This window comes from Musca vetustissima, unplaced genomic scaffold, assembly GCF_032173495.1.
Source record: "Musca vetustissima isolate MV318-11 ecotype Yass unplaced genomic scaffold, APGP_CSIRO_Mvet_v1 utg17137, whole genome shotgun sequence".
Taxonomy (NCBI): domain Eukaryota; kingdom Metazoa; phylum Arthropoda; class Insecta; order Diptera; family Muscidae; genus Musca; species Musca vetustissima.
The window spans coordinates 97,122-124,610 of record NW_026880094.1 but is presented as its reverse complement, the minus strand read 5'-3'; the positions used below and the strand labels follow the sequence as shown (position 1 = coordinate 124,610).

The window sequence follows — 27,489 nt, the reverse complement described above, 5'->3', positions numbered from 1 at the left end:
TTACACCTGTGAGCGGAGCAGTATAGTAGGACGGGGCCGACCATATGATACCCTTAACAACTTCCACGGATATCTAACTTTGTGTGGTTCTATATTCTGATCTTGGGCAATATTTGCACTCTCTTTCTCTCCACCGTGGGTTGTGTTGTTATTTTCGGATTTCAATTGTGGCTATAGATCGGCTCGAATAAATCCAAAAACAGGTTTCAGTCCTCTTCATCCCAATATTATTATCTAATCATCACCGAAAATTACAGGCGTTGTCTTTGACCATAACTGGATCCTCATGGAAATTTTCAAAGCGATCAGCGCTATATTTTCGCCATCTAGGGTGGTAATGGGTTACTAAATAATATTTGAATACGTAAGCACCTGTAAATATTTACGTGTAACTCCCACATCAGAGTACATACGATGTATCAATTTGAAGGCCAACTACTCCTCTTGGATATATTTTCAACTTCTTTGGACTATGTCATTCAGGGGAAAAATAGGGGGTCTATCATTGGCCATAACCCATCCTACATGCAAAATTTCGGATTGGTCCATAACTGTGGCCTGTATCGTGTTTACAAGTTATAATGGACAGACGGACGGACGGTCACACATGTCTAGATCGACTCAGCTAATCGAGATATGACGATCGGTATACTTAAAGGTGGGTCTAGGACCAATATTTCGCGGCGTTACTAACTCCTGGGGCTGAACAAAGCTATAAGAGATCAATTGCTACTCTTTCTTATCCTGGCATATTTTCGGAATATTTTTTCCCGGAGGAACATTTACGTTATAACATGCAACGTTTTTCATTTTACGCAGAAAATTCTTTGTTGATTTGACCCGCTGAATATAGTTTACACCAATTTAAAGGTCAACCACTTCTCAAGTATATACTTCAACTTCTGGACTATTACCAAACAATGAACAATTTCGTGACGATTGTCCATAACTGTGGTCTGTATTGTGTTTACAAATTATAATGGACAGGCGGACGGACACACAGGTTTAGATCAACTAAGCTAGTCGAGGTATGACGATCGATATACTAAAAGGTAGATCTAGGACCAATATTTCTCGGCATTACAAACTTTTGGGGCCACACAAATCAAGTGTAGGGTAAAGTAATAAATACTACGGAAATGACTTTCAAAATTGTCAAGGCCTTAAATTACTTAAAAATAATTTACTCAATGCTTGCCCTTGCTCTATTACTTCCAAAGCTCCTCGTAAATGCCTTTGGAAATGTTCCATCCAAATGTCATGTATGTATAAATTATAAATTTTCTCATTGTTCACAAAGAACTTTTATGCCTAGCCCCTATTACTTTTTTTTTCTTTGTATAAAGAGTTGAAGGCCAAATTGTAGCAAATGCAATCTGAAAACAATGCAACAATTAAAGTGTCATTAACTCCCTTTGAATAAAATTAAGTAAAAACGAGCGACCATCAAATTTATTAACATTTAGACAAAGTTTTTTAAGGGGACCCACGCCCTCTAAAAGATTGAATTTTGGTTATCTATTTAATTCGAACCTACACTAATTCAAGAATGACCCTTTTACATTTCAACAACTCTTCTATATATATCGGATTTATTGTGTCGGCATAAATCAACGACAAAAGTGCTTATCAAACTTTAAACGCATTTTTCTCGAAACAGTGTTTTTACAAATAGCGGGCACAATAACACAATAAATAATAATTCAATCCGTTTCAAATGTTAACGCGTTATTCTGTACTAGGATAAATTCAATCGATCAAGATCTTCCATATTTTCTAATTCGGTTTCTGCTCGAAAATGGGGAGTTTTCAATAATTCCACTTCTTTTCCGTTTTTTTTTATTTTTGTTCGATATTAATATTCCTCGTTCATACCAGAGCCAGATATGTACTCTTTCGAATGTGTTTGGAATTTTTGGAATCGAACGTTCCAGAGATCGGAAATCATGCCCTCTGTCGAAAAGGACTTCCCGTTAATTACATAAACAACTACAAAACAACAACAAGGAAATTATGTCAATACGTTTTACATAAGTGCTTATATACAACGTTACAAGTCTTCAATGTAATGCACGACCATTTGCCAACCGGTTGAAAATCATAAGAATTTGAATTTCGAGAATGGGATGGGTCCCCTTAAGCTTATATCTTGAAATATAGCTTCAGGAGGGATAAAAAATGCTGGACATGCAATAAAATAAATAATTATAATAACTTTTGGGCTAGAATCTTCAACATTCTTATTAGAATTGGTTATACACTGCACAAATTTTTTATGGACAAATATCCAAGCTCTCCAATAAAGTATCCAGGCTCTCCAATAAGTATCCAAGCTCTCCAATAAAGTCTAGTAAGAAGATTTGACACCCCATGAAATCAATTCGGTTAAAGAACGTGAATTAGATCTCCAAAAAATTTCCAACACCCCAACAGTGATGCAAACTCCAAATTTTAGGATTCTAGCTCTATCGTTTCTCCCAAAATTCAAATTGTACCAAATTTAGTATACATAAGTACTACACACCTAGGATTCCAGCTCTGTTGGTTCACCTAAATCCAAATTGTATCAAATTTAGTACCATTTGGTACCAATAACAAAAAATTTCCAAAACTACAACCATTCACCAATACTACACTTCAACAGTTCTATCGGATCCCCTAAATCTAACTTGTATCAAATTTAGTACCATTTAGTACACATAAATACAAATTTCCATTACTACCTACATCATACATTCCAATAAAAATCTTATTTCCCAATTTAGTACCATTTAGTACCCATAACAAAAAATTTCCAAAACTACAACCATTCACCAATACTACACTTAAACAATTCTATCAGATCCCTTAAATCTAACTTGTATCAAATTTAGTACCATTTAGTATACATAAATACACATTTCTTTTACTACCCTACATCATACATTCCAATAAAAATCTTATTTCCCAATTTCAGGATTCCAGACCTATCGGTTTACATTACATCCAAATTACACCAAATTTAGTACCATTTAGTACACCTATGTACGAATTTCCAACACTATATCGGTTCATCTAAATCCGAATTATATCAAATTTAAAATTCAAATTGTACCAAATGTAGTACCATTTAGTACATATAAGTACAAATTCACAAAACTACCTCAATTCTACACTCCAACAGTAATATTAATTTTGAATGTTCACTATTTCAGCTCTAAATTTAGTACCATTTAGCACCCATAAAATTTCTATAACTACATCCATATCCCCAATCCTACACTCCAACAAGCTCCAATTTGTACCAAATTAAATAACTCAAAATTTCAGGATTCTAGCACTATCGTTTCTCCCAAAATTCAAATTGTACCAAATTTAGTACCATTTAGTACATATAAGTACAAATTCACAAAACTACCTACCTACCTACTCCAACACTCCGACGGTAATGTTAATTTCAAATTTCAGAATTCCAGCTTCATCCGTTTCTCCAATTTATTTATTTAATTTAAACGTACACAAATTTAAGAATGCCTCTACAAAATTTCAAGTGCAGAAATGATTCTCAAACTTTAAACGCGTTTTTCTCCAAACAGCATTTTTGCGAATGGAGGGCGCGGAAATTCAAAAACTTATAATCCAGTCGGTTTCAAATTTTGACACGTTTCTCTGAGAGTGTATGGCTATCGTATGAACTGGTATAAAGCCAATCGGTGGAGATCTTCGTTATTTTTTAACTTAGTTTGTGGTCAAAAATAGGTTAATTTCCCAAAAAAAAAAAATCTAAGGTCCGCCATTTTTTTAATTTTTGTACGCAGTCAATAATCCTAGTACATACGATAGCCAGACATGTACTCTTTCTAACACCGTTGGAATTTGCGGATTCCGATGTTCCAGTGAGGAACATCAAAAATGTGGAATTTTCTTTAATCACATAAAACAACAACAAAACAATAAAAAATTTGTGTAAATTATTTTTGCAAATTTACAAATTATATGTGCAAATTTACAAACCTTAACAAGAATTGGTATTGATTTACCAACCCATTGAAAATCTTGAAAATTTAAAATCGAGAATGGTGGTGGGGTCCCTTAATAATTAAAAGGAATAAGAATAGTTAAGACATTGAAAAAAAAATTTGAGAAAAAGTAAAAAAGTTATAACCCTAATATATACCCCACCTTATGATGGATGACAACCACAGCTAAATACCACATAACTTTTTCATTTATTTTTACGAATATATTTAAATTTCCATATATTAATCACTGATACATAATACATTTTAGTATGTGTCATTTCAGCTAGCCAAAGTTAGGTGTTTTCCAATTAATTTGCATAATTTTTTTAATTATGCCGGCAAATGTTTACAATCAAAATGTTTATTAACAAATTGGAAATGGTGTAGAATAAAAAAGAACCACATTACAATTCGACGAACACACATGTTGATATTTTCAAACAATTTACTTCACAATGTTGGTATTTGTCGTTTAAAGCCGCCGCCTGGTAGCAGTGTCATTACTACTCACCAAACTACCAGACTTGTTCCTCCCCATTTTTATGTTGTCATGTGTAAATATTTATGTTCTTCAAAAAACACCAATGAATTTTAGACTTCATTATAATTATTAATAATTTGTGTTGATAATATTATTAATTTTTGTGTTTGACAACCGCTTGACAATGTATTAACAAGTCTAGTCTTCTTTGTCGAAGTGTGCCAATCTAATCAGAACTATCATCAGCACATGTCTTTTTTATTTCTGAATGGAGGGGGTTTTCATTCACCCTATATATTATATATGTTACTTAGATTTTATTATATTTTTGAACACTTACAATTTTCACTAGCGCCATCATCCTGATTAGCATTTTTAGTTTCATCTATTTTTGAAGAAGTCATTTTGTTGTGTTACCACGTAAAGCGGCTATTTGTTGCAGTTGTTAATGTATTTTTTTGGTATTTCTTGTATTGTATTGCACTAAGATAATTTTGTATTTAATTTGTTTTGGTTTTTGGGATATTTTTGATTCTGTTGTCAACATGCCAAAAAAACAGCTCAGCAGCAACAATACGAGTTACGATGAAATTTCCACCGTTCCGTTCCTGTTGTTTACCTTTTTTTTCTCTCTTTTTTGTTTTTTCTTTTTCTTTTGAATATTTTTTCTATATAGAAAATAAACAAATTAATTTTATTCTTTCATGTTTGCATGCCTTCTTTCCGTTCCGTTTACTCGCCGTCGCGTCACGTTGTTGTTTCGAAGAGCAATTTTGGTAAACTGAAATTTTTGCGATGACCAACGAAATAAAACATTCACTAAATGCCTCAAAAATCCGATTGTGTACAGTACAAGCTGTGTAGAGTAGAACATATACTCCATATAGATTCTCTCTCTCGCTGCCTGCCATACAATCAATAATTAATTTACACACATTTATAAATATGTGCAGAGTTTATTTAGTGGTGGTAATAGTAATATGTTAAAATGTTCTCGTATACAATTCACATACATATATGTGCATAGTGTTTAATATACCCTCCATCATAGTATGGAAGGCATATTAAATATGTTAGTCCGTTTGTCACATCTTAAGATATTCACAGGAGACTCCATAAAGTCGATTTAGCCAGAGATTTGAAATATTTCACATACGTAGATATTTATCCTTCGAGGTATTACAAATGGTATATGTTGGTACATGTTCTGGTATAGTCCCCATATATCCTTACTCCGAAAATATTCCGTTTTTGAAACAATTTGGCTGTAATTATATTGGATTCTCGTCGATTAGAAAATCTAAATACCAAAAATGATCCATATTGACCCAAATAGACCCCATTAAAAGGGAAATCCAAATATTAGGATTTTTCAACAGAATTTGCTGAATTTTAACATTTTGTGTTCTTAGTAGCAAATCTTCCCAACAGTAATTATCGATACATGTTCTCTTGCTAGAGTAGAATGCATATACGGTACCTATCAAATTTCCGTATTTTGAACATTTTTGGCACGTTTTCCACCAAATTGTATATGTATTATAATTTGCATTCGCATTGAGTATAAACTCTTCTTTCCAAAAATGATCAATATAGGCCCAAGATTCAGGTTAGCCACACTATTACTTATTTAAGCAAATTGTCTCAATTTTTATATTTTACATTCTTATTGAGTATGAAATTTCCCTACAAAATTATTATCAATATAGGGTCCATGTTTAAGGACAGCCCCCATATAAGAGAACCCCAAAAGTAATTGGTACTGTGTAGATATTGGACACGTTTTTCAACCGAATTGGTATGGTTTCCATATAACGGTACCGCATTTTCGGTATTTTGAAGATTTTTGCTACAATTTCCAAAACAAGTGTTCCCTGTTTCGACCCATTTCCGTTATTTTTATGATATTACTTTAATTTTCTCTGTAAAACACATATTTCAATAAAACTGCATATTTAGGTCCAGCCCATTTTCGCTGTTTTAAAGTTTTTAATTGCATTTTCTCATACAGCCCACTCATACCCTCAGCCTTATGCAATTTGGAGTCCATCGATTTACCGTTCATCTAACATTGCACACCTTAATATTACCGTTAAACTTAGTTAAAGTTCGAAGAGGGGAAATATCAGTCCACACCTTCTGGTACCTCTCCCACAAAATGTTCAAAATTATGCTAAAAAATTATTTTATAATATCATGCGAACGGACTCTCCGATTTTAACCAAACTTTATACAACCTATTATCATTACCAAGCCTAGATCAAGTCCGAAGATGGGACCCTTCTGGCATCTCCGATCCCCCACTTACTCATCTGGCTTGTAACAGAGCATTTGTCCCATAAGCAAAGCTTAAAAAAGATTTCCAGGCTCAGCGGTCTTTTGCGCAGCTTTTCCAATTTGAAATTCCATGTTCCGTTGTCTTTCATTTGATCTTGCCCTCGAATTCGTGCTGGTTTTTTTATTCCTTTTGACCTGGGGCATCCTCATCCATTCTCACAACAGGGTCTAGCCAACGTAGTCGCTGCATCTCGATTCATGGTTCATTCGAAGGCGATATTCACCGTCAACGCAGATCTATAGATCTTTCGGAGAATTTGTCTGTCAATCACTCCAAGAGCTGCCTCATCTGTTTGGGCAAGTATCCATGCTTCAGATCCATATAACGGCACGGGTAGTATCAGCGTCTTGTGGAGTGTGAGTTTGGTATGGCAGCAGTTGGCCTTGTTCTAAACTGCTTTCATTGACCATGGTAGCATCTGTCGGTCAGCACTTTTCTCCTCCGAATTTCAAAACTGATGTCTACCTTGATACCATCAGCTTGGTCTTCTAGCCATTTACTGCCAGACCCAATTTGGCAGACTCCTTCTCAATTTCTTCAAAGATAGCTTTTACCGCTCCCAAGGTTCGACCCATTCTGTCGATGTCGTCGGCGTAGGCGAGTAACATGTGTTGTTTGACCTTTTCCAGCAGGATGTTAAAAAGGTCAAAATTTTACCTTGTCTGAATCCTAGTTCGGCATTAAAGGGCTCCGAGTAGTCCTTTCCGACTTTGTGCCAGTTAAAGTTATCCTGCATAGCCGTATTTATTTTGCAGGAATTTCCCACTACTGGTCAAAATTTTCAAAATATTTATAAATCCGATTTGAAGCATGCTTAGATCAAGTCAAGTGAATGGAATGTCTGATTTCTGTACCAAGTCTAGATCATGTCCGATGGGGGGACCCATCAGCCCTCCCTCCTCCAAAAAAGTCAATATTATACAAACTTGAAAATTGTATTTGAAGCGAATTGAATAAGCGATTTGATCCACATAAAATTTAAAACCTCTTTGATAAAAACATATACTTTAAATAAAACCTGTGCGTAACACCGAAGACCTCCGCAAACCATAGGTTGAGGGTATATATCTGTCGTCAACACTGACTGACCCTTTTCTACTTGTTTTTACAAGTCTTTAATATAATCGTAACATTTTAAATGGTGAATGCGGGGTCCCCTTAGGATTCGGTGTAGTCCCAATATAACGGAATCCCACCTTATTCGGAAATCTACAGGTTTTAATCCCGTTTTCTAACCCAATTGGCTAAGGCATTACGGTTTCTGGAGGGTGAAAACTATTTTTTGCAGAAATATTTCGAAATAGTTCCATGTTTTTACATAGCTCCCGATCGTCATAACCGTATTTTCGATATTTGAAGGTTTTAGCATAGACATAAAGGTTAAAGGTTTCACCTGATATTCGATATTTTGAAATTCATTTCCAAATGGTTGAATAACTTTCGCTCATCTCAAAACGTTGATTTTGAACGTTTGGGATGTGAGGGAATAAAAAGAAGTCGGTGGATAATTTTTAACGTCACATTGTCAGGGTGAATTTCTCCGAAAACGATAGGCCAACTGAATTGATTATCCTTTGTTGCATACATCATTGACTATCCTATGATGTGTGTCCGTCCGTCTCTCCATTATAATTTGTAAACACGAAACAGGCCACAGTTATGGACCAAACGTCATGAAGTTACACGGATAAGGTATCAGGCCAAGTATTTACAAAGGCTGGTTTAAAAATGGTCGGTCAATATTTAGAGGGTCAACTAAACCCAGATTTCGTGTGAAAAATAACCGAATTTGAATCGTATGGCGTAAATGTCTACTCCGAAAAAAATGATTTAGAAAATATGCCAGGGTAAGAAAGAAAAGCTGTTGACCTCTAATCCATTATGATGATGCAAATATCGCAAAATATTACCCAAACTAGGCAATAGATCTGCAGAAAATTATAGTTCGGCGATAGTTGTGTAGGGTATCACTGCATTGATAATTGTTTTGTGTGTAAAATAACAACATAGAATTTTAGAATCGTTTATGGTTGATAGAAAATTTCTGGGAAAAAATATTTATTAACGAAGCTGAAAATTGTTACTGTATTTGTCTCCTGATTTCAAAAAAAAAGTACTTGTCATATTATATTTTATAATATTTCTAAATAATAGTAATATTTTCTACGTTAACGATTTTGTTTTCTTGCAAATTTTAATTTACAAACTGTTAACATGTAATAAATTTCTATATACAGCAAACCTAAATACTTTAAGAAGTCTGTTTTGAAAAACCGCATATTAAAAAATAGTAATAACGTTAACGATTTTGTTATGTGAAATTAAATTTTTCCACTATTCAATGAATTTCGCAAATTGTGTTTTGTTTCTACTCAAAATGTGATAGCCTGGGGCTCAGCAACAAATTACTGCCTTCGTTTGTAAGTTAATAACCTTTGACAGTTTGGCGAATTGCATAATTATTAAATTAATTAAGGTGAAACCCCATATCTTAATTGGGTGATAATATACAAACAAATTGTTTGTTTTTGCATTTTTTTTTTAATTTTGTTGGGACAAATATAACAGTTGGTCATTTGATTATGTTCTAAAGATCGACTGGCATAAATAAGCATACTTTTCTCAGAATACAAATATGAAATTGAACGAAAAATGTTTTTTCGTATGATTTTATATAATTTTGCATCTTTATTCTACCTGCATATACAGCAATGTTCACTTAATTAGCACACTTCATTTTTGTTTAAACAAAAGTCCTGTCCAATCAATCATTTCAGTGGCGTTAATAAACATATTCAGCCTTATTCTGAATATTCGTTGGGAGATATCTCGCATGTAAAAAAATTCGCTTTCACATTCTCGCCTTATTCTGAATGCATAGGGAGACGCAAAAAATGCGAGATGCGGATTCGAGTTTTCGAAAATGGTGGTTGAAAAAAAATTTGTGTTGCCATATTGCAATTTAAGTTGTAACGTGTGTGGCCGTATTGTAATTTATGTTGCAATCTGTGTTGCCCCATTGTAATTTAATTGTGTAATATTTTTCAATATTTTATTTATTGATTTTTTTATTACAAATGTTTACTTTTTATTGTTATTTAAACTTTATAACAATACAAATGTGAAATATCAATAATCCGCTGTATAATAGCTTTGTAATTAAAAGAAAATAACTTAAAGTTAAAAAATATGGCATGTGAAGCAGCTGTTCATTGTTTTGATGCATTGTTTTGGTGCAACAACTACAACAGAGAATACAACAACGAATAATGGAATGAAATCTGCGATTGAATTAATTAATTCAGTTTATTATTTCACTACATAATTGTGTGCCTTTTTATTTAATTTCGATATTTATTTCCCGAGATTCTTAAAGTGGCCTGTTATGTTATGATTTGCTCCTACTCCTTTATTTCTTCCATCAAATCATGCACACGATAATTTTGAAAAAAAATTTTTTTTGTTCTTTCATATTTTTTTAAGTTTTTCACTGTTTAGCGGCTCATCAGGCAAATCTGGGTTTTCCATAATTTTTAATTTTTTTTTTTTCTTGAAAGACAGATCCTCACCCAAAATGTCTGTATTTCGCCTCCAAAATGCATCAAACTCGACTTAAATATTCCTTATTACCATCATACATTCCTTGGCAATACTTTGTTCAGCATGCATCGTTATCAATAGGATTTTCAATGGCATTTTATTGGTTGTTTTCCAGTTAAAAATTAGCTTACTATAATTTATAATATTCTAAGTCGTCATAGAATAAGTATTGTGTAAATATTTTTCATAAAAATAGTTATTACTTATGTTTTTGTAGTCAACTCCCTTTAAATTTATTAGCGAAAAATTTCGCACAAAATGTCATCTCATTCTCCTACTCCCTGTAATTCAGAATACCTAATTTTTCCCCAAAGCGGATTTTTTCGCTTTCGAACTTCATTCAGAATAAGGCGAAAGCGAGAATGCGAAAAAATGCACAGGAAAATGTTGTTCAGAATAAGCCGAAGGGGAAGAGCGAGTAAATTCACATGGAATTGACATCCAGAATAAGGCTGATTGTGTTTGTCTCTAGTTTGAACAGGAATTTCTAATTTCGCTCAAAGAATGTTGTATACCCGCATTTATTTCTGGGGGACATGAAACTGTATGGGACATATTTTTTGTGTGATAATTCATCATCTAAAACCCGTATGGAGAAAAAATGGACCAAATCCGTTTCAGACAATTTAGAGTCGTTTATTTTCGAAGGGAGTATCTGATTTCACCTAAAATTTAGACTATGCAAATTTTAGGGTGAAATCATATTTTTATCTAGTTTGTATAATTTTTGGGCTTCTTCATAAAGGGTCAACATTTTGAAAACTTGCAAATTTTATCCAAAAGTTTCACATTGTGGTATTTTAACCAAATCTAAGTCTAAATATGGGAATCATTGGTCTATGTCTTCATCTAACTCCCCCAGAAAATATTAATATTTGAACATTTGTATAATATTTTTCATTCAATAATATTTTGATTGCTCTGTTGTACATACGAACGAACACACAGGTCGCATATAAAATAAGGCCATGCAACGTGTGTGTACAACACGTTGCTCAACAAATTCGATACGATATTGCTTGATTAAAAATATTGCTTTGATTAATGAAATGAAAAATTAATGCATATTTTTAGGCTTTCGATATTATTAAAACAAATTCCATGATATTGCCAACGTAAAGAAAGGTTCAATAATTGAACTAATACTACCAATTGACTTTAGCAGAAAATTACTCCTAAAAGAATTTTCAAAATACCATGCCATAAAACATACGCACAAACTTTACAAAATATAATTTCGAAATATAGAAATTCCAAGGCATCTAATTTATATAATCCACTATGACCAATGGTTTCAGTCGTTCGTCATGAATAGTTCGGCTGCCATCGGCACAGGCTGCTTTATTATTCTTCAGCCGAATGTACCGTCATCATACACTTACCGTCATCTCCTATTGGTTCCTTCTTCACCGTAAATATTTGATACCAAAAGCTTTACAAAATGCTCACTTCATATCCTCAACATGATATCTGTATCTGTCACTAGATTTCCTTCTTCCAAGCCTTTCCAAAGCCATCAGTTTGGTGTTGGAACATATTCCGTATTTCATTCTGACACCAGTATATATTGATTTGTTCACGCTCACAATTTTCATATTCTTTTTATACCCTACACAACTATTTTGTCAAGGTGTTATAGCTTTGTGCAGCCGCAAGAGTTTGTAACGCCGCGAAATATTGGTCCTAGACCCACCTATAAGTATACCGATCGTCATATCTCGACAAACTGATTCGATCTAGACATGTGTCTCCGTCCGTCCGTCTGTCCATTATAATTTATAAACACCATACAGACCAGTTATGGGCCAATCTTCACGAAATTCTACATGCAGGATTCATTCTGGCCAATGAAGACCCCTATTGTTTTTTGGTAAAGATCGATTAATATTTAGGGGATGAAATGGGCCAAAAACGTTATTTTTGTCGCTCCAGGGGTATATTTGTATTCTATAATATTAAATAGTGGTTGACCTTTAAATTGATACCAATTACATTGTCGTATATACTCGGGTGTGGAAGTTATACTTAAATATTTACAGGTGCTTACGTACTTATTAACAATTAACCTTTAACATTAGAGGACGGAAATATAGCGCTGATCGCTTTGAAATTTTCCATGAGGATCCAGATATGTCAAGGATATCGCCTTTAATTATCGCTAATGATCATATAATAATTTTGAGATTAATTGAACCGAAAACTTAATTTTTGTGTTTTTATTTTTCGATTCGATCTATATGCCACAATTGAAAGTCGAACATCATAACACAAACCTGAACAAGTCATTAGAAGGAATCTGAACATGTAATTAGAAGGACTGTACTGTTTATAAATATTTGTGATGATCATATAATAATTTTGAGGGGGTGCAATTGAACCGAAAAATTTTTTGTTTTTTTTTCAGGCTCCGACCCTGCATTATTATGCCACAATTGAAACTGCTCCGCTCACTGGTTTTATTTATTTATTTATTTATTTTTTTTTTTTTGAAAATACTTTTCTCATCTCTCCTTTTCTCCCGATAATTATCTCTCGCATTACGCGTTACTTCTGTACGCAGGGTTGCCCTATACGCTGCGTTTTCACCTCGTACCATGTATTTTTGATGTTGGTCTTTGTACCCGAGTGTTGCTTTTGCTGGAGTTCGTAGGGAGTGATCCGAGTAGATATTCACTTCTCAGATCGATCGAATCTATTTTATTTCTCGATGTTAGATTGGGTGAAAGCAAGGTGGCCTTGGGTATATCAAGATGCTTAAATCTGGTGCAATTGTCGCATATTTCCTCATGGTATGACCAAATATATTTTCCCTTCTAAGTTTGGCATTTAAATTTCCTAGCAAAATTTTAATGTCCTGACCAGGGCAGCTGTCATATACAATTTCTAGGTGCTCGTAGAATATATCTTTAGTCTGCTTAGTCTGTCTTCGGTCGGAGCATGGGCGCAAATGAGACTGATGTAGAAGATCTTCCCTTTTATTTAGATTATAGCAATTCCTCTTTTCCTCATCTTTTATATGTTTACGGAGGTCGCACCATAAATAAAGAAATCAAGGTCGAAGAAGACGATGATGTGTTTCCCATATATGGAGATATTGCAGAAAAAAACCGAGGCCGAAGAAGATAATTTTATGGGAAAAATAAGGCGTTCCATTAGTGGCATGTACAACGTTGTATTTAAGAAGTTGTTGCAGAAAGACTATGGAGGTAACTAAAAGCGAGCGAATGCCTGGGATCACGTCGTATAATGTCAAAGAGAAGGAAACAGTGTCTAAAACAATAATTTAGAGCTGGCTGGGTTTCCAAACCTAAATAATAAAAAATCTAATATTTGTATATCGGATGTTCGTCATTAAAACACAATTTTCAAAATTTATTTACATCTACACACATTTAATAATAAATAATTATAACAATTAGATATATAAAAAATGCAGACTTATGGTTTACTGAATTGTATGTAGGTATGAATCAGGTAAATTATTGTGAGTTATTTTACGTTTTTTTATTTATGAGAACAATAAAAATCAGACTTTATGAGATTCCCTAGCACTAACAACTAAATATAAAACTACAAACTAAGAACACTACTATGATTACTACCATTTTACAAAATTATATATACTAATCGGCTACTAAATGCCTTCTAATCAGAAATTTCAAAATACCTACTACATATAGGTATAATATGAATTTCAATTTTGAGAATATCAAATACATTATGGTATGCACAAAAAAAGAAAACACAATTTTCAATTCCACAGCCCACATTTTAGTTCCCCGTCATGGAGACCAAACTTAAACGTCTTGGTGGAAGTGATTGTTTTTTGTTTTTCTTTACGATAAGGAAACCCAAAAAGGCAGCAAATATTAGGGATGATCCGGATAGTATGAAGGCAGTGTCACAGTGATTGATTATGAGGGCACCAACAATATTGGCACCCGCTACACTACCCAAACGGCCCATCATCAAGGAAATACAAACAGCCATGGCCCTAAAATTTTGAGAAAGTTTAAAATTTTTATTAGAAATATTAATTTTGCTTTTTGCTAAGAAAAATATTTACCTTAATCTGGTGGGATACAATTCCACTGTGGATGCACTTAACACGTTGATGCCCAAACCACAGAGCAGCAAGACCACAAACAAATAAATGGCAACCATAGGATGATCAACAAATATTGTGGCCACACCGCAGGCGCCACAGACAGCAAGGCAAACAACTGAAAAATTATTAAAAATTAATTAATAAATCTCTCTTAAATCTTCAAATCTCTCATTTTTAACTTACACAATATCAAACGTTTGCCAATGCGATTAATAATACTGCCAATCGCGGCAAAACCCACCGCATATAGCACTTCCAAAATCAACGAATGTTGAAATGTGGATATTTCCAATTTTTCATTACATTCGGCTACCAAACTTTCATCCTGTTTCAATGCCATTTCCAATTCGAATGTTTCTTTTTGTTTGGCATAGACCACCTGGCATATATACGTTCTATTATTGGGATTCTCATTCATATATTCCGCCACACTATTCAAAATCGAAGGGAACCACATATACATTCCGTTCGAGGTGCAGAAAATCAAAAATTGTATGGTACAAATGAGAATTGTGGTGCGTGCATATTCACGATTGAATAGAGGTTGTGTCTGAACCCACATCGATTTTAGAATGTTAAGTACAGGATTACGGCGACCACTCAAATCGGCCGGGGTGTGGGGTTTATTGCTGCTGCTATCCAAATCCTCTTTGACATGGGCGATCTGAAATAAAAACGAAAACATGTAAAAAATTATTATTTATTTTGAGGTTAGGTGACATTAAAAAAATCCAAATATGTTGTACATTACTTACCGGATATTCCTCCTTGGCCTTTCCGGTATTAATGCTAAATATGTTCTGCAAAATCTTTACACATTTCTCCTCTTCACCCATGCTGAGTAAAAATTTAGGACTTTCCGGGATTTTGAACAAGCTAAGGCCACACAATAATCCGGGAACACCACAAATGATCATAAATAACCTCCATGGCTTATAGGTTAAACCCAAAAATGGCAATGGCAAACGCCATTCTTGATTAATAAATACCCAGGCAATGGCAGGCATTAGCATTGCACCCACACCAAAAATAAATGCTGCACTCATGATGGCACGTGAGCGATTTTTCTGTGTGTGGAATTCACCCAAATAAGCGTAGACTGTGGCCGAGCCACCAGAAACGCTGAAAGAAAGAACAAAATGTTATTTTTTAAATATTAAAAATAATTAAATCTTTGTTAAACTTACCAAATACCATTCAAATATCTCAAAATAACCAATGTCCAAAAGTTGGTGGAGAAACTCGATACCACCGTTATGGCAAATCCAATCAACAACGTTGGTCGTATTACATTCCTTCTCCCCGTGGTGTCAGCCAAAAATCCCCACAAATGGGAACTCGTTATTATGCCAGCAAATCCAATAGCACTCATAATACCACGTTCCTGCACCGATAAATTCAAATCACATTGTGATACGGGTAATACAAAACTTATGGCCAGTGTCTCCAGCAGGACATTGGCAAGTATGAGACCACATATTAATATAAGCAGGTAATTGAATTTGCCAAATGCTAGAAAAGATTTGAAATTAAATTAATAACATTGTAGCTGATATTTGAGTTGTTACGATTCTTCACTTACTCGTTGCCTCCAATGCAGTTTCATAGTATTCGGTGCCCTTGCTTAATGGGGTCGAATTAAAGGTACCATTGCCGCCGTTTTCAACTGTGGCGACTGTTAGTTTAGTTTTCTCCGCTGGAAATAGAAAAACATATATTTTTTCAATAAAAAACACATTATATATATTTGTAAATGTACATCAAAATTTGACGTTAATTTAATGAAGATAAAATTTGATTATCAAGGATATTTTGGATGGAGTTTTTTGTGCAATGTAACCCACTGTATCCCACATAATCAGGGTGAGTATTTTCTTAAATAAATCCAAATTTAATATTTGTAATAAAAATAATAATTGTTTCCCCAAATTTCATAGCCTTGGTTGTCTTTATTACCCTAATAATGGACCAGTGTGGCTGGCTATCATCCATAATGTTAGTCTTTCTCAACAGTAAACACTGTAATTCTATCAGTATTTGAATAAGATATTTTGCGCCTAAAAGTATGCTCCTTGTGCAAAAACGATTTTTACAAGCTGTCCTGTATGAACGAACTTTTCAAGAGAAATTTAAATGGGGAATGTATCCATTGTATTCCACACGATTGAGGTAAGTAGTTTTAAGAAAAAACGGCATAAATTTTCATAACTAAATATTTATATATTTTTCTCATATTTCAGAATCACCGCTGACTACATTTCCCTGATTAAGGCGCTAATATCTAATCTCAATCACTCTGATACTATCTTATTTCTATCAGGATAATTACCAACAGTTGTTGCCTGTTTCAGATTCCTTATTATGTGGTTGTAGAAATTATCTTCTGCATAATCTAAAATCGTTATAAATTCAAAGTCAAACTTTATCAATCGTGAATATGATCGTGATGATTATATGCAGGGTGGTCTATGCTAAAGAAAATGAAGCATTAGCATTGGAAAGGCATCAAAAAATTGGGGAATAATTAAATTTGAATTTTATTTTATTATTTATTTTTATTTATTTATGGGGAACATGAAGTGCCACCTCTTCTCTGTTCTTTTGCCAAAATCCTAGCCACTTAGAACAAAATACACCAACTTGGATGAGTCCTTAAGGTGTTTTAACATCTAGGAATACATTTCTCAAAATAGAGAATTGAACCATTATATTTATTCAAGACTATCATCACAAAATTATTCTAACTGTACCATGCAATTTTTTATTGAATAGAATTTATGTATGAAAATCCGAACCAACGTAACCTTTATGAACTCTATGACAAAAAAAAACTTAGAAATGGAATATAATAAGAAATAGAAATTTTGAAAATAGCGATTGATTTTGGCTATTTTTTACTCTTCGGTATGGGCCTCAATGTTTTAATTCCGCTGTGAAAGATCACGTAGTCGAGCTGAATGATTTTGAATCTTTTAAAGGCGAAATGAAGAACAGTGAGTCTTTAAGGCCAGGCAGTCGTTATACATGAACTGAAGTAAGTTGTTTTATGCAAGTTGAACAGAGAGGGAGTCTATATACATAAGTGAGCTGAAGATAAATAGGAATGGTCTTCTCGTTATTAATAACCGTGACAGAGCCTTTATTCTATCAGAATCAGCTACATTCATTATTAAAAGTGGCGTGATTTATTTACAACCTAATTTTTCAACGAATTTTTATGGATTTTTTAAGGACTTATCTTCCAGGGACCATAAGATACGTTAAATTTTAAAAGAATACTTTCAAGGACTATAAGTGGCGTGGATTTTTAAAGAATATGTTTTAATGGACTATAAGGGGCGTGAAATTTTTTTCAAAGACTATAAGAGGCTTGGATTTTTTAAAGACGGGGATTTTTTAAAGAATATATTTTCAAGAACTATAAGAGACGTGGATTTTTTAAAGACTAATTTTTAAGGAATATTTGTTCATGATGCTTGAATATTTTCAAGTCTATAACAGCAATATTTTCTTAAGACTATCAGAGCTATGAGCGTTTTTTTTTTTTTTTGTTTTTTTTTTTATGTTTTGAAAAATATTTTCCCAAGGCTATCAAAGCTATAAGCGTGGATGTTTAGGTTTTTTAAGAATATTTTTGTAAAGGTTGTGATTTTACTGAATTCGAATATAAAAACAATTGATTCACTTCATTCTGATAGAATTTATAACAATTTTCTTGTTCTCCCTGAAAGAAATCACATGTTTTTTATCCCATCATGCATTGATTTTTTTGTTGTTTCTTTCTTTTTGCTTTTGTGCAAAAATTTGCTCCGGATGTTGAAATAAAAATATTACCAATTTTTTTTCTACTGATTTATTATCAGTAATGAAAACAAATTCGTTTATTATTTTATCAGTTCGCGATAATGTTTAAACAAATGTTATTTTGTTTTATATATTTTTATCTTAAATTATGTTAACCATTTCTCTTTTTTTCTGTAGATCATTAATATAACAAAATAAAATAAATCAAAATGAATTTGTCGGACAGCTCCAACATTGTCAAGATGTGATGCCAGACTACACACACCCTTTTTTGTAGACCACGAGAAGTAAACTTTTTGCTGATGTGACGAAAGTGGGTAAAATTAGAATAGATAAATAAAATAAATGAACCACAAACCATATCATAGAGTAGAATAACTGTAGCTATTTGATGTTAAAAATTGTGTGCAAATTTTTTTTTTAACATTTATGAATGAAGTGATGTGATATACAGGTCAAAGATAAGTGGGACAAACAGGTGATGAAATTACAATGGATAGTACATACTTTAAGGCGTTATAGAGTGCTTTATTACCAAATTTATAGTCATAAACATACACTTTAAAGAATATTTTTTGAAGTCTATCAGTGCTATACGCGTTTTTCGGAAGGCTATAATGCTGTTTTTAGGGCTTTCGAAGCAATAAGCCTAAAATATTCAATGATTATTTTTTCACAAGACTATCAGAGCTATAATATTTTTCATGGTATATCACATATATTTTTTGAAATAATATTTTCGAGGTATATCAGAGCTGTAATTGTGGATTTTTAAAGAATATTTTTTTGTCACGACGATCGAAGCTATAAGTGTAAATATAAACGTTATTTTTACGAATATTTTTCTGACGGCTATCAGAACAATATGATATTTTTATAGAGGCTATCAGAGCTATAACCGAAGAGTGATTTATTAAAGGCTATCAGAGCTGTAAGCGTGGAGTGAATTTTTAAGAAATATTTTTTGAAGGCTATATTGTTTTAAAATAATATTTTCCCAAGGCTATCAGATCTACAAGCTGGATTTTTTTTAAGAAAAAATGTTCAAGGCTATCAAAGCTATAATTAGATTTTTTTAAATAATATTTTTCCCAAAGCTATCAGATCTATAATCATTAAATTTTTAAATAATATTTTTTTCCAAGGCTATAGCTTTGAAAAAGCGTAGATTTTTAGTGAATATTTTTCTCAAAGCTATAGGATCTATATGTGTAGATTTTTAATAAATATTTTTTTCAAGACTATCAGAGCTATGAGCGTGGTTGTTTTGAAGGAATATTTTTCCCATGGTTATCAAAGCTATAAGCGTGAATTTTTAGGGAATATTTTTCCCTATAAGCGTGAATTTTAAGGGAGATATCTCTCTCGCAAGGTTCAATCAAAAATCCGATCAGCTTTTTTATTTTTGATTTTAACTGACAAAAGTTCGCAGGGTATTTTTAGCAGCGTTCGAAAATAAACATTATGGTACCGTTCCATAGTGTTCTGTACCGTACCAAGGTGGATAGGTACACTAAAATAACGTACTGTACCGGTACACAAACACTAAAAATATTTTTAGTGTTACTGTTCCGGAGCACAACAAAAATCTTAGCGTACCAACTGCGGTACACTAAAAAATCGTAGTGTACCGACAGCGGTACACTAAAAATCGTAGTGTACCGGCAGTGGTACACTAAAAAATCGTAGTGTACCGACTGCGGTACATTAAAAATCGTTGTGTTCCACTGGTCGGAACACTAAAATTTTTAGTGTACCACTGGTCGGAACACTAAAAATGTTAGTGTTCCACTGGTCGGAACACTAAAAATGTTAGTGTTCCACTGGTCGGAACACTAAAAATCGTGGTGTTCCACTTACTTTAACTGTACTGGTAGTGTACCATACACGTCTGTTTTGAGGTAAAATGAGATCAAATAATAAAAAAATAAAAATTAATATAACTTTATTTGCAATTACAAAATGTAGGTATTTTGGCCAGTTTTTGTCACAAAATTATACAGCTTTGGATAAAATTTTCATTAATTTACAGAACGAACACGATTTTTCCCATAAAATTAGGAGATCTCCTTGTAAAATGTTAGTATGAAAATTTTTTCTTAAAAAAATTATACCTGCATCTATGATTCATACTTTTAGGAAATTTTAGCAAAAATATTCAAATATACACAATCAACATAATTATTACCTGCTTATTCATGAAAAGAAGTGTACAAGTTACGCGGATATGAAAAAAGTAGTTTTATGATTTTGGGATAAATATTTCAAGACCACATACAGGTACCATATAAAAACCGAATTTCATATTTCCGATCAGCGCAATGGATTATAACCCAAAATGCAATTCAATGGAATTTTCAGTTATGAGTTGGCCGTCACTAGACGCCCTTTTTTGTTACAAAATATTTATTATGTTAAACTGTTGATGTTAATATAATATTACTATTTTTTAATAAAATATAAACAAATACAAATATAACCAGTGAGCGGAGCAGTATAGTCGGACGGGGCCGACCATACGATACCCTACACAACTACCACTGAACTCAAATTTTCTACGGATGTGTATTCCGAGCTTGGGCAATATTTCGTGATATTTGCACACTCTTGCCCGATTACAGGTAAACAGCACCTCTTCCACACACTGACATATTTTCCGAATATTACGAGTATTCAGTACAGTTATTGTCCAGATTCCCTTCACCGTGGGTTGTGTTCTTGTAGATCGACTCGAAAATAACACAAAAAAATTAAGTTTTCAGTCCACTTCATTCCAAAATTATTATCTGATCATCACCGAAAATTAAAGGCGTTGTCTTTGACCATAACTGGAACCTCATGAAACATTTCAAAGCGATCAGCGCTATGTTCGGCTCTCTAGAGTGATAATGGGTTACTAAATAACATACAAATACGGAGATACCTGTAAATATTTAGGTGTAACTCCCACATCAGAGCACATGCGACAATATAATTGGTCTTAATTTAAAGGTCAACCACTCCTCTTGGATATAATCTCAATTTTTCGGGTCTATGTCCTTCAGGGGTAAATATATACGCTATAGAATACAAATTTTGTCATTTTTCACACAAAAGTCAGGGTCCATTTGACCCGCTAAATATTGACCGATCTTTATCAAAACAGGCATGCTTATTCTTTGGCCCGACCCCCTTCTCCATGCAAAATTTCACGATGTTCGGGTCATTATTGCGGCCTGTGGAGCGACCAGAAAAACCGACAAAAATTTAGTATTTGGTCCATTTCATCCCCTAAATATTAACCGATCTTTCCCAAAGACAATAGGGGTCTTCATTGGCCAGAACATGCAAAATTTCGTGAAGATTGGTCCATAACTGTGGCCTGTATCGTGTTTACGAATTATAATGGACAGACGGACGGACGGACATGTCTAGATCGACTCAGCTAGTCGAGATATGACGATCGGTATACTTAAAGGTGGGTCTAGGACCAATATTTCGCGGCGTTACAAACTTTTGGTCTGCACAAAGCTATAATACCCTGACAACATAGTTGTGTAGGGTATAAAAAGATATTGTATTTATTAAATATATTGAAAAGCAATACAAATATAAATTTTATTCATACAAAAATAAAAGATAAATGCATCATTTTGTTTTCCGACAAATGGAACACTATAATTTTAAGTGTTCCGCCAAGTGGATCACTACGATTTTTAGTGTTCCGCCAAATGGAACACTACGATTTTTAGTGTTCCGACCGCGGTACGCTACAATTTTTTAGTGTTCCGACCACGGTACACTACGATTTTTTAGTGTTCCGACCGCGGTACACTACGATTTTTAGTGCTCCGACCGCGGTACACTACGATTTTTAGTGCTCCGACAGCGGTACACTACGAATTTCGTTGTGCTCCGGAACAGTAACACTAAAATATTTTTTAATGTTTGTGTACCGGAACACTAACGCTAAAATTTTTTTAGTGTTTGTGTTCCTGGTACGGTACACTACGATAGTGTACCGTTTTTTTGCGAACACTGATTTTTAGTTAATACATTTGAATTTGTTCTTCTCGTAAGATCTCTGTTTATTTCTCGAATATTTTCCCCTGTCAAATGTCAAATTTGTTTAAGAACTTTCGTTTAATTAATTGATTTGGATCAGATTATAGGCGGCCACCATGCACTCGTTCATTTAACACTTTCAACACACATCGACGTATCACTATGAAATCTACAGAACTTTCCATGACAATAACAAGACCGGCAACAAATACCCTCAATCATCAGCACTTATTATTTTGTTCCACACATTTTAATTGATACCGAACAATTGTCTGAAGCATCTTTATTTAATATTGAATGTTATTGTTGTTTGTATGCTTTGTTTTTTTAATTTATTATGGCAAGTCCAAAGACATTTCTGGAAATCTTCTTAAGATCATTGTATAAGTGTATATGACACCAATTAAATACAAATTCATTTTGTTTTTTTGGTTTCACATTGAACTTGAATTTGTAGCTTTGCCTAGGATTATTTGTGATATGTGAAAGATGTCTGGACTTATAAACACACACACACTCTTACACATATGAAGGGTGCAAACATATTTTTTAATTTAAATATTTTCAAATAAATATGTCAATGACCAATATAAACAAAACAATTGCTGGCAGTTGCAGATTAATATTAATTGTTTTGTTATGTTCAGAGGCTAAGGATTAGAGGTGACTTACTATATTCATAGGAATCCATATTTTTATTATTTTTTTATAATAAAAAATGTTCGAATTTTTATTTTTTTATTAGATTTGTTTTTTAAGTTCCACTTAACACCACATTTCTTGTAATGTCCACCGCTGTTTGTTTTATAAAAAGATTTTACTACTTTATAAATAGCTATATAATAGACTCTGATTGATCGCTCACTCGCTTTCTCACTCTTGTAATGATTTAAGGCGTCTGATTACTTCGCGCCATCGAATGCATCATTTAAGATTGGCATTTCATCGATGGCAACAAAATCCATGTTTATTGACACTCTTTGTGATAGCTTTGCATTGACATTGAGAGTAGAAATGGTATAAAGCTTAGATTTTGAAAAAAACATACCTCTTGGTTTTTATTACAAAACATTTAACAGACCCACTTCAACATGGGCTTTGACCTCATATAGACAATTTTGTTATGAGTAAAAATATTTTTTTATTTTATTTTCTTATCTTTGATTTCAGTTCATCCACAATATTATTGAAAATTAATTTATTTATGTTGTAATCGAAATATGATTTTCATTGTCAAAACGATCGCTTAAAATAGAATGAACTTTTAGCGGTCAGTGTACTTCTCCTTTACATGGCATCGGTTCAGTGTGGAATAAACTGGTTTTGCCGTAATTGGGTGTTATTTTTTTTTTTTTTTTTTTTTTTTTTTTTTTGTGGACTATTTTTATTTCCCGACATTCGGAAATTATATTTTTCTATCGTGGTGATTTCAGGATTTTGATGACTTGAAATCACCATCGAACTAGTAATCATTTCGTATAGAAGGGTTACGGTGGATTATCAGGAAGTGGTGTAAAATGTAATGACTATACGAATAGTGTTTTAAATATTATTTTTGAATTCTATCAAAACCAAAAGCCTTTTTATGAAATATTTTGCTCAAACTATCAGAGCTATAAATTTGGAGCTAAAAGCGTTGACTTTTAAGGTGTATATTTATCAAGGCTATCAGAGGCATTAGGGTATATATCTAATAAACATTTTTAAAGGGCAATCAGAGCTATAAGCATGGATTTTAAAAAATATCTTTCTCAAGGCTATCAGAGCTTTAAGCGTGAACATTTAAGGAATATTTTTGTCAAGATTATCAGAGAGTGGACTTGTTAGGAATATTTTTCATGAGGCTGTCAAGATTGGAGATTTATCCAAACCTATGAGAGCTATATTCCTAGATGTTTTAAGAAATATTTTACCCAACCTATCAAAGTTATAATTATGAATTTTTAAAATGGAATTTTATAGAAAATACGTCAATATTAAGCGGGTGAAATGGGTCCAGATTTTTTATTTATTTTTTTTTTTGTGAAAAATTGCAATATTTGTTATCCAGGGCGTATATATTTCCTCCTGGAGGACATAGACCCGATAAGTTTGTAGTATATCCAAGACCTTTAAATTGATATCAATTGTATTGCTGTATGTACGCGGATGTGGGAGTTATACTTAATTATTTAAAGGTGTCTATGTGTAACGATATTGTTTAGTATTACTATTATCCCAATGCAGGGTTGGAATGGCGCGTTGATCGCTTTGAAATTTCACATGAAGTTCCGGTAATGGTCAGTTATGTTGAGATGATATTTGAACCGAAAACTTTATGTTTGTCAGATTTTCAAGTTCCTCTAGAGCCCATTATTGAATGCATGACATATTTTACACGGTGAAGGGGATCTGACCAAATACTTAGAATGGCTGTTTAGAAGATAAATATTCCGGGCGTCAAATCAACGAAATGTAACCAAATTTTTATTTTTTTGCGCAATCAATGTAGATTTTGTAATGAATATTTTTTGTAGGCAATCACAGCTAGAATGTTGTTTTTTTTTTTTTTTTTTTTTGAAAAATATATATTTTGAAGGCCATCAGAGCTACGGTAATTATAGTAATAAGCTAGGAGTTTTAAAAATTATTATTTTTTATTTATTTGTGTTTATTTATTTATTATTGTTCAATTTAAAATTAGATAAACAATTTATAATTTCGGTATTTTAATCAAGCTACGGAAGCTTTAAGGGAACCCCACCCATTCTCGATTTTAATTTTTTAAGATTTTCAATGGGCTGGTAAATCAATACCAATGATTGTTGAGGTTTGTCACTTTGCACATATATATTTGAATATTTAAAAGAGAAGAAAAATAATTTACAAAAAAAATTTGTTATTGTTTTGTTGTTGTTTTTTGTAATTAAAGAAAAGTCCTTATTTTTGATGGCGGGCATGATAACTCCCCACTGGAACATCGGAATTCTAAAATTCCAACGGTGTTAGAAAGAGTACATGTCTGGCTCTCGTATGAACTAGGATTATTGACTTCGCTCTAAAATTAACAAAATGGCGACCTTTGAATAAATATTTTTGGAAAATCACCGATTTTTGACCAAAAACCAAGTTAAAAAATATGGAAGATCTTCACCGATTGGCTTTATCCTAGTTCATACGATAGCTATACACTCACAGAGAAACGTGTAAAAATTTTGAATCGATTGGATTATTAGTTTTTGAGTTATCGTGCCCGCCATTCGCAAAAGAGAAAAACGCGTTTAAATTTTGAGAATCCCTTTAGCCGTCACTTGATGCTGACACAATAAATCGGCTATATTTTCAAGAGTTTTTGAGATTTTCACTTGAAATTTTGTAGGGACATTCTTGATTTAGTGTAGAATCGAATTAAGTGACCCCGAGAATGGGGGGGGTCCCCTTAAACGAAAATGTTTTAATAAATACTGTTTTGTGGACTATAAAATCTATAATAATGGATTTTTATAACGAACATTTTTTTGTAGTCTATCGCAGCTATAAGATGGTATTTAATAATATATTTTTTAAAGGCTAACTTTAATTTTTTAAATAATATTTTCTGAAGAGCGTCAATGAATAGGCATGATTTTTTTAGAATGTGTTTTGTGGCTATCAGATTTTTTTTTTAACAAATGATTTTATGCGAGAATTACACGTAAAATATTGCGAATATTTTTGATTCACAGTTTGGAGTCTAACCGGTCGAAAATGTTCGAATATATTCTGATTTTGGAAAATCGAACGTGAATATGTTTTGAGGCTATTAGATTTGGATTTAAAAATTGATTTTATGCGAGAATTAAACATACAAATTTTCGAATCTGTTTGATTCACAATTAGGACAAAAAAATAAAGGTTGACATTTTCGTTTTTTTGTTTGATCCATTAAATACTTCAGACATTTAAACTGGAACACCTAATTTAAAAAAAAATCACATTTTCTCGATCTTTCACAATTGGGTGGCCAATTAAAGAATAAAACCTTCAAGAATAAATCTTTTCATTTTTTTTTAATTCCAATTAGACCAATATATTTTTGGGAAAAATTAGTAGTTTTTATTAAATTATATTTCAAAAAAAAAACATATTCTCCTCCATCTGATAATTTTTGTCAAAATAATGTGATTTTAAAATTGGCTCTCAACAACAATAATTATTAAGTATTTTAACTTAATTGAAAGGTATTTCGAATAAAATAAAAGACTGCGGAATTATTAAAGCCACAAATAAATGTAGACTCAAACTGAGTAGAAAATTCGGATATAAAATTCTTTAAAACTTGAAATCCCCACTTTCTGTCTTCTACTATTTTTTTGAACAGTAAAGTTTTTGGGATTCTTTCACATACTTTCAATATAATAAATTTTAATAAAATAAATCACTTTTTTCTAAGATAAAAATAAATTTTCAAAAAACTCCATCCGAGAAATTGTGTCAACGAACTGTGATTTTAAAATTGACTTCCTACAACAACAATTCTTTAATATTTCTAACTTAATTGCTAGACATTTCGAATAAAATAAAAGACCCCAAAAGACACAAACTGAGTAGAAAATTCTGGATAAAAAATTGTTAGAACTTCAAATCCCCAATTTTTTACTATTTTTGAATTACACAGATTTTGAAATTCTTTCATAATTAATTTAATAGAACCAAAACACATTGTTTCCTTATATAAAAAATAAAAAAATACAATTTCAAACTTACCACCGCGGGTCACACTTTCAGGTTTGCTTTTAAATTCACACATTTTTAACGATTTTTTTTTTCAAAATTCAAATAACAACTATTCAACTACGTTTCGTACTTATTTTTCAATATGAAAAATATATTAAAAAATAGATTGTTATTATTATTTTGAGAATTTTTTTCTATTTGTATAAAAAATCACAATATTATTTAGTTTTTCAATTTAACATCAATAACAACTGTCACTTGTGATTTTCTTGTCAAGCTATTGGCGCGTTCTGGTTTGGACTATTTTTTGCGTTGCTTCGAACTTGCGTTGCTTTTCCGTTTTCTTCTAAGCAAAAAAGCGAACATAAGAAACTTGAAACTTTTTGGATCCTCACATCTGAACTAACTGATTTCCTAT

At 32.6% G+C, this 27,489-nt stretch overlaps 2 protein-coding genes across 2 annotated transcripts in view; both read right to left on the bottom strand.

Moving 5' to 3' along the window:
* The window catches only part of LOC133325449 (synaptic vesicle glycoprotein 2B-like), a 29,025-nt gene extending 24,139 nt beyond the window's left edge, over nucleotides 1–4,886 (bottom strand). Inside the window, exon 1 of the mRNA XM_061534213.1 lies at nucleotides 4,823–4,886. Within this exon, the coding sequence (XP_061390197.1) occupies nucleotides 4,823–4,886 (64 nt within the window). The remainder of the gene's footprint in view (nucleotides 1–4,822) is intronic.
* A 9,305-nt stretch (nucleotides 4,887–14,191) lies between these two features.
* Nucleotides 14,192–27,144, bottom strand: LOC133325448 (synaptic vesicle glycoprotein 2A-like). The gene is made up of 7 exons (XM_061534211.1): nucleotides 27,102–27,144; nucleotides 16,111–16,224; nucleotides 15,716–16,040; nucleotides 15,284–15,650; nucleotides 14,712–15,192; nucleotides 14,487–14,643; nucleotides 14,192–14,414 (listed from the first exon to the last, which is right to left on the bottom strand). The coding sequence occupies exons 1-7, from the start codon at nucleotides 27,142–27,144 to the stop codon at nucleotides 14,192–14,194; spliced, it is 1,710 nt and encodes a 569-aa protein (XP_061390195.1).
* Between the last annotated feature and the right edge of the window lie 345 nt (nucleotides 27,145–27,489).